This window comes from Ailuropoda melanoleuca, chromosome 11, assembly GCF_002007445.2.
Source record: "Ailuropoda melanoleuca isolate Jingjing chromosome 11, ASM200744v2, whole genome shotgun sequence".
NCBI lineage: Eukaryota > Metazoa > Chordata > Mammalia > Carnivora > Ursidae > Ailuropoda > Ailuropoda melanoleuca.
This window is the reverse complement of record NC_048228.1, coordinates 19,718,842-19,726,762: the sequence shown is the minus strand read 5'-3', so window position 1 is coordinate 19,726,762 and position 7,921 is coordinate 19,718,842. Positions and strand designations below refer to the sequence as shown.

The 7,921-nt window shown below is 42.2% G+C and overlaps 1 protein-coding gene across 1 annotated transcript in view; it reads left to right on the top strand.

Moving 5' to 3' along the window:
- The first annotated feature begins 4,084 nt into the window (after positions 1-4,084).
- Positions 4,085-7,921, top strand: part of ANK2 (ankyrin 2) — a 629,716-nt gene continuing 625,879 nt past the window's right edge. Inside the window, exon 1 of the mRNA XM_034671321.1 lies at positions 4,085-4,293. Within this exon, the coding sequence (XP_034527212.1) occupies positions 4,222-4,293 (72 nt within the window). The 5' untranslated portion in view covers positions 4,085-4,221. The remainder of the gene's footprint in view (positions 4,294-7,921) is intronic.

Genomic DNA, 7,921 nt, shown 5'->3' with positions numbered 1-7,921 from the left:
GTCTGCCTTTGGCTCAGGGTGTGATCCCAGCGTTCTGGGATCGAGCCCCACATCAGGCTCCTCTGCTAGGAACCTGCTTCTTCCTCTCCCACTCCCCCTGCTTGTGTTCCCTCTCTCGCTGGCTATTTCTGTCAAATAAATAAATAAAATCTTTGAAAAAAAAGATTTATTTATTTAGGGGCACCTGGGTAGTTCAGTCAGTTAAGCGTCTGCCTTTGGCTCAGTTATCATCCCAGAGCACCCTTCTCCCCCACAGTCAAGATCCCTACTCAGCGGGATCTTGCTTCTCCCTCTCTTTCTTAATCTAGGTCTTGTAAGGTGCACAGATGTTAGGTGAAGAATAAAGGTGAGGGCATTCTGGGGAGGTGGAACCTAGCATGTGAGGGGCCATAAGCGCAGTCAAGGCAGGCTTTGAGGACAAGAAAGTGGCAGGAATAGAGAGTGAATCAGGAGCAGAAGGAAACAAGCTCAAGAGGCCAGTTGTGGAAAAGATTAAGAAGGGCACTAAAGAAAAACAGCTAATAACATGAAACGATTTTACTATGAAAACTGCTATACCTGAAACATTTGCCTTAAGTAATATTTGAATGGCTGAATGGCATTCCATTATACATTCCTATATGTGGAAGTTCCATAATGTATATACTTGATTCCTTCTTTTAGCCTATTGAGGTGATTTCCAGGTTGTTGTTATTGTTTATTTGTTTATGTTTTTATATTGTAAAGACTGCTGAAATGAAAAATCTTTGCTCATGTTTATGATTATTTTCAAACTCAAAAATTATTTATATTTTTATGGCATTTAAAAAAGATTTTATTTACTTATTTATTTGAGAGAGAGAGAGAGGGAGAGCGGCGGGGAGGGAGCAAAAGGAGAGGGGTAAGCAGACTCTGAGCTAAGCACAGAGCCTGACATGGGGTTTGATCCTAGACCCTGAGATCATGACCTGAGCTGAAATCAAGAGTTGAACACTTAATGGACTGAGCCACCCAGGTGGCCCTTCGGCTTTTTTTGTTCAAGATACCCTTCAGAACATTAGTACCAATTTACATTTCTGTCAGCAATGCCTGAGTATTCTTTCTGAAGCTCTGGAGGGATTTTCATTGCTTAAAATTCTCCTCTCTGCCAATTTATAAGTGAAAATAGTATTTTGTAATTTGAATTTGCATTTCTTTTCTTTCTAATGAGGCTAAACATTTTTTTTATCTGCTCATTGGAAATTATTATTTTTTTTGAAGAGTTTATTCATTTATTTCAGAGAAAAAGAGAGAGAGGAAGGGGAGGGGCAGTGGGAGAGGGAGAAGCAGGCTCCCAGCGTAGGAGCCCGATGTGGGGCTCTATCCCAGAATGCCAGGATCATGCCCTGAGCCGAAGGTAGACGCTTAACGACCCAGCCACCCAGGTGCCTCATATTTTTTTATGTTTTAAAGATTTTGTTTATTCATTTGAGAGAGAGAGAGAGCAAGAGCAGTGGGAGGGGCAGGGGGAGAGGGAGAAGCAGACTCCCTGCTGAGCAGGGAGCTGGATGTGGGACTCCATCCTGGCACCCCGAGATCATGATGAGAGCTGAAGGCAGACAGTCAACTGACTGAGCCACCCAGGTGCCCCCAGAGTGAGTTTTAATATAAGGAAATTTTATAATTTTATGTAGAGAATTCTATCACTTCTCCTTTAAAAAAATTTTTTATAGCTATCATTTTTAGGAATATCTTCCTGAACACAAAAGAAGTATATTAATATTAAGAAGTGCATTTACTTCAAAGCAAAGGGATATAGATTTTATCCTGAGGGCAATGGAAAGCCATCAAGGCTTTTGAAATGGAGAATTTTTTTTTTTTTAAAGGAAGATACTCTGACTGCATTATGCAGGATGTTCCAGAATAGAAAAAGCTCTGAAGAGCCATTATTAAGAAACTACAACAATACACCAAGTGTGGCTGAACTAACCTGGACTAAAACAATGGTTACGGAAAAACGAAGCAGGACTTTACCATATTAGAATTCACAGGGTTTGGTGAAGATTATAGAATGTGAGAGATGTAGAGAGGTTAAGAATGACACTAAAGTTCCTAGTTTGAGGGACTCAGTTGACAGTGAGACTCTTTATGTAGTGTAGGAATGAAGCGGTTGGACTGGGTTTTGAGTATTTGTGTATAGGGATGATGGATACATGGGATGGATAAAGGAAAAGGCATGTGTTGTATTTTGAATACCTTATATCCTAAGGATTGAGTGATGTCTTTTCTTAACCCACTGGAGCTAGCTAACACTTTCCTGAAAAACTTTTTCTTTCTTTCTTTCTTTCTTTCTTTCTTTCTTTCTTTCTTTCTATTCATTTAGTTATTTGAGAGAGAGAGGACAAGCAAGGAGCTCACAGGAGGGGCAGAGGGAGAAGGAGAGAGAATCTCAGCAGACCCCATGCTGAGTGCGGAACCTGTCCCGGGGCTCGATCTCATCACCCTGAAATCATGACCCTAAGATCATGACTCTGAGATCAGGACCTGAGTGGAAACCAAGAGTCCAACGCTTAACTGACCAGACCACGTAGGCACCCCTTACCTGAAGCACTCTTAACTGTCGCAGCCAGTGACAATTGTTAGATCTTGCTAAAAGACATGTGGAGAACTGGAACTCTAGCTGGGGTGGGAGGGAGGAGAGGGTATCTGTGGTAACGTTTTCTTCTTTTTTTTTAAGGATTTTATTTATTTATTTTAGAGAGAGCAGGGGAGTAGCAGAGGGAGAGGGACAAGCTGAGCAAGGAGCTGCTGGGAGGCTTAATCCCACCATCCTGAGATCATGACATGAGCCGAAATCAAGAGTTGGATGCTCAACCAACTGAGCCACCACGCACCCCATAAAGTTATTTTTTTAAAGGTGGGAGTATTTTTGTATGGACATCCATAAGAAAGAGGAAATTGATGCATGAGAGAGGGAACAATTCATCTCTTGAGGGTCACCTTATCTGTAAAAAGCCGTAATTTCCACTTCAATGGAAAGAACTGCTCATAATTGCTCACTTCAATGGGGCAGCTGAGCCAATAATTGAAAAAAATGATCAGGTCTTGGAAAGTGGTTTGCACTTAGTCAATGGTAGCTTTAACCGTATCCCTGAGAAACAGTAATGCAAATAAAGCTGGGCCCTGTGTGGGGTTCACTACTTCTGCCTCAAGTTTTTGCACAGAATGAGGTCTGCAAAACCTGGTCCTGTTTTTAAGTTCTTCACAGGCTACAGAGGACGTGCTCTTCACCTTAGTGAGGATGGGGCCATCACTACCCCGCAGGTAGCTGTACGATGCTTTGTCATAGTGAATGAAGATGAGGGGGGAGAAACAGGATCTCGGGGAAAGGGAAAACGCCCAAAGAGTAAGTGGCACACTGCTTAAGGCACTTCATCAGCCCACATTTGACATGGATTGAAGTCGCAGTGGCATTTCACGCCATGTTCAATTCATAAATTAATTTCTCCTTATCAATCGAGAGTGGTTGGCAGAACAAAGAATGTGTCTGTGGAGGCTAGCGGTGAGTGCGTGCCTATCACACTGCGAAGGGGGAGAATGCGTGTGAACAGGCAATGTGTGTACGGTATGAATGGAGAGAGCCGGGTGAGTGTGGAGATTGGCAGGGAAGAGCTGGACGTGCCCCACAGGCCGGGGGCCTCCCGGGGGAACGTCTGCTGTGATGCGGGAGCGCCCGCGGAGGAGCCTCCTTATCCCCACCCACCTCCCGAACTCCGGCAGTCAGTGGTGCATATAGACATATTTCTGGGAGCTGTCCATGAGCTCATCGGTCTCCTGGCGAAAGCGGCAGCAGCGAGGGAAGCAGCCTCCTTTCTCCCGGCGCCGCTAGAATAAGCCCCGCCGCTCGCACATTCAGACACACGCGCGGAGCGCGGCTCTGGGAAGCTGCCGCCGTCCGCCCAGCCTCGCGGCCAAGGTCGCGCCAGACCCCCGCCCGCCATGGCCCCGAGTCTCCCTGCTGGGAGGTAGGTGGGCGCGGGAAGACGTGAGGGGCTCCGGCCGGGACTCCGCCAGGGCGAGCCAAGGGGGCAGCCGCTCCTCGCACTCTGCGGCGGAGGAGCCCGGGAGGGGCCGCGGGGCGCGGCGGCTGCCGAGCCTCCCGGTCCCTGTGGGGCCGCCGGCCACAGGCCCGGCGCTGAGGATTCGCAGGAGACGCGGGAGACCCGGGCGTGACAGGAGGAAGAAACCCGGAGCGCCAGGAAGATGGCTTCTCCCACCTCCCCGGCCCCGGAAGGCGGGGCCTCCACCCCGCCGAACCCGCCGCGGATTCGTCAGGTGGGTGCACAAAGTGCGGGAGGGGCGCACCCCATTGTCCTCTCCTCCCCCAAGGACGGGGACCTCGCCCCAATGTACAGACTGACCAAGAGGTGGGGCTGACATAGGCATACTTGGCCGCATCGCCTGGCCCAGGACCGTTCTCTGAATCTCTTTTTTTTAGTCCAACTTTACACACAGATACAGACTCACAGACAGACAGAAAGACAGACAGACACACACAGACAGAGACACACACACACTCCTAGAAAAACACGTCTTCCAAAACCAGACGTGTAACTTCTGCACACACCCCCCCGCAAACTCATCTTCCCCCCCGCCCCCCACCGCTCACAGAGGCACACACCCAAATGTCACATGATCTACTGCGGAGCTACACAGTACAAGAAACCCACCGTGCCCTCCGAGTGGAAATGCACCCCAGACTCAAATCCACTGAGGGCGCGGAGAGGGACTGCTGGAAGCGTTCACCTCCCACCCTTGGGAGAGAAGGAACCGTGTCTACATGTTACTCACCAGTTCTTAACTTTCCGACAGAGCTACACCCGACAACTGCAGCCCTGTATTAGACGTGCAGTACTAGAAAACATGTGTTCCTGCTCTCTCGTGTGCATAGACCGTTTTCCCCAACCCTGCCTGCAAGGGGGGAATGCACATTGCTTTGGCTGTTTGAATGAGTCCTGTTTTCTGTTTGTATGGTAATATTGAAACAAGGGAGTACTCCATCTGGTTGTGATCTGTGATTTGGTATCTAAGAGTTTTGGTTTTTTGTTTCCTGCTGTCATTGCCTGAACTACAGCATTACCACTTTAGGTTATCGCAGTAGTAATGCCAAGTGTCAGCTTGCCCTGTTTGGGGTGGTGCACGGGCGTGAAAATAGGATCCACTGACTCCAAGTAGGCAACCTCCTTACCTAAGAGAATTGGATTGCTGTTTAGAGATAGGGTAAAATTGGTTGATGGAAACTGTCAGAGAATACCCCACAGAATAAGGTCTTTCTTCAGGGTGGTGTAGAGATTTTGAACACCAGGGGCTTCAGAATTTCTGAAAATCTGACAGTAAAATTTGGTTGACACTTAACAAGGTCTTTGCCACATTTGCATTTTATTATGTATAGGTAATGTTATTTTAGGGGCAACCTTTGTTTATGTGCATTTTTAATGCAATAACTAAAAAGTAATTTATACTTTTTTTTTTTACGGCAGTCTATGTCCCAAAGAAATTGCTAGGGTTTTAAATTCTTATGGGATGCAGGACTCTAGTTTTATGACAGTGCATTTTTAATTGCATTTGGAGCTTTTATTTTTTTTCTGAATAATTGTGGTGGGACACTTTATTAAATCTGTATAAGTGACATTTATGCATCTAAGAATGAAGGTGAAATTACTGGAATTTGCAATATAAGAGAAAGCACATCCTATGCAAAAAATCTATTTTTGTATCTATTTGGCTAACCATGTATATGTAGGTATATTTATATAAGCATCAAGGACAAACATTAATTTAAATAGAATATATGTACTCATAAAATCTCTATGAAATCTCATTCTATATTTAGAATACTTCTATTGATCTAAGAAATAGTATGTATGAAAACAGTTTTTAGAAAAATTTGCAAGAAGGGTCATTGTTATTTTGCAGAGTAGATATTTTACTTACAAGACCTCATAATTAGAAGCTGTATAAATGACATAATGCTGCAACATTCAAGTAATTGGTGTCCTCTGTTTAGGCTTTCATTTATATGACCTTATAGAAGCACTCTTTTAGTGATTGGTGCATTAATTTGCATAGGATGTAGAAATAGGTTGCTGAAATTATTGGTCATTCCATTCTACCTGATTCATCCAGGCAGGTGGAAAAAAATACTGACAACGTCTGACTGCAGTATCACCGCTTGCCTGCAAGTGATTTTGAACAAATTAGGAATAAAAAAACAGAAGGGATAACAGTGTTTTCCTGAAAGTGATGAAATATGTTAGGCTCCGGTCCCAGTATATTTTAACTGTGTCACTGTTTCTCAGACATCTTTCTCCTTGTTCTTTAATAATTCTTTTTCAACTCAATTCTGGATTGAATCAGAATTGAATTAAACTCTGATTTTTTTTTCTTTTTTAAACCATGATTGAGAGGAAAAGTGTAATTGAGAAAGCATAGAAGTCCAAAGGAGTAAATTTTAATTATATAATGGACATTTAGAAATAAAAATATTTTAGAAAGACTTTAGGTGAATATAAATATAATTGGTAAATTAGTGTATTTAACTTCTCATCTCAATGAAAATATGCAATGTGAAGACTCATTTATTCAACAAACATCTATGCAGCATAAAGTAACATTTCATTCCCTAAAGATAAAGGAAGGAAGAAGACAAAAAAAATCTTACCATTAGCAGGTGTACATACGTATTTTTAATGAAGACTAACATTAAAATATTTGATGTTGAAATAATAGGGTTCTTTCTACAGTATTTTAAAAAATGTTTGTTTCTCAGCTTTCATTTTGATCATTCCCCTAATAATGAGCCTAAATAATACCTAAGTTTGCACATATCTAAAAAGTCACTGTATCAGGACTGGATTCATATTTGCATTCATTGATATATTTCTGTTCTCTTAATTATTTTATATTTTATTAGAATTACATATCAGATACTATATATTATTTTACAACTTGATCTTTTGGACAAAGTTTTTTTTTTAGCTTTTGGGAATACTGATGCAGCCTGAAATAGCTAAAGCAGTTCAGTGCCTTTGCATACTGTAGTTAAAATCTGGGTTCCAAAAATGAGAAGGTCAAGGAAAAATGACCTTCAACTTCATTCTGGCATGTTGCGGGAGAGAAAATTTAGCAATATACTCTATGTTAGGCTCCTGAGATGCTAGATATGTAATTTCTTTTCCTGTTTTTAGAAAAGGGTTATCTTTATTTATATACAAAACTGAGGTACAGAAGTTTCACCTACTTTTTAAACATCTAAGTCAAGTTAGTTACCAATAGAAAGACAAATTTCTTAGATTTCATCCTTTGTTTATGCTTTATTCATCTCTCAGTTTGTAAAAGAAAAGATTAAGAAATTATAGTTTTGGAACTATGTTTTAAATAGTTTGTGTGTATTATATACATTAAGAGACCCACATAATTCCTATGGTCATTGCCAGATAATTTAAATCAATTAATTAAATGAGTATTTATTGAGTTTGAAGTTAAGATACATTGCCAGCATCTTTTTGGGCCTTAACCATCTTTCTGATGAACTCTGATGGGAGCTTCCAAGGCAATGATTGCTTTGAGAATTGGAAATCTGTAACACATCCTTTATAATTGGTGCCAGTAACATTTAGTGTCTTTCTTGTTTCATGATCAGTCCTTCTCCAAGATTTGTAGGTATTGGTGTCAGTGCATTTATCACAGCAAACCAGTGTTCCTTAATTGTTTGCTGTAGAGACTTAGCTCGTGTATGGTAATAATGAAATATTTATAATGAGTCAGGCATGATGCTAAGCTAGGTACAGTTTTCACAATGGTCCCATGAAGGAGGTATTGTTATTCACATTTTCCAGATGAGAAATGTGGGTTTAGAGAAACTGAACTACATGCTCAAGGTCATAGCTAGTAAATTGCAACT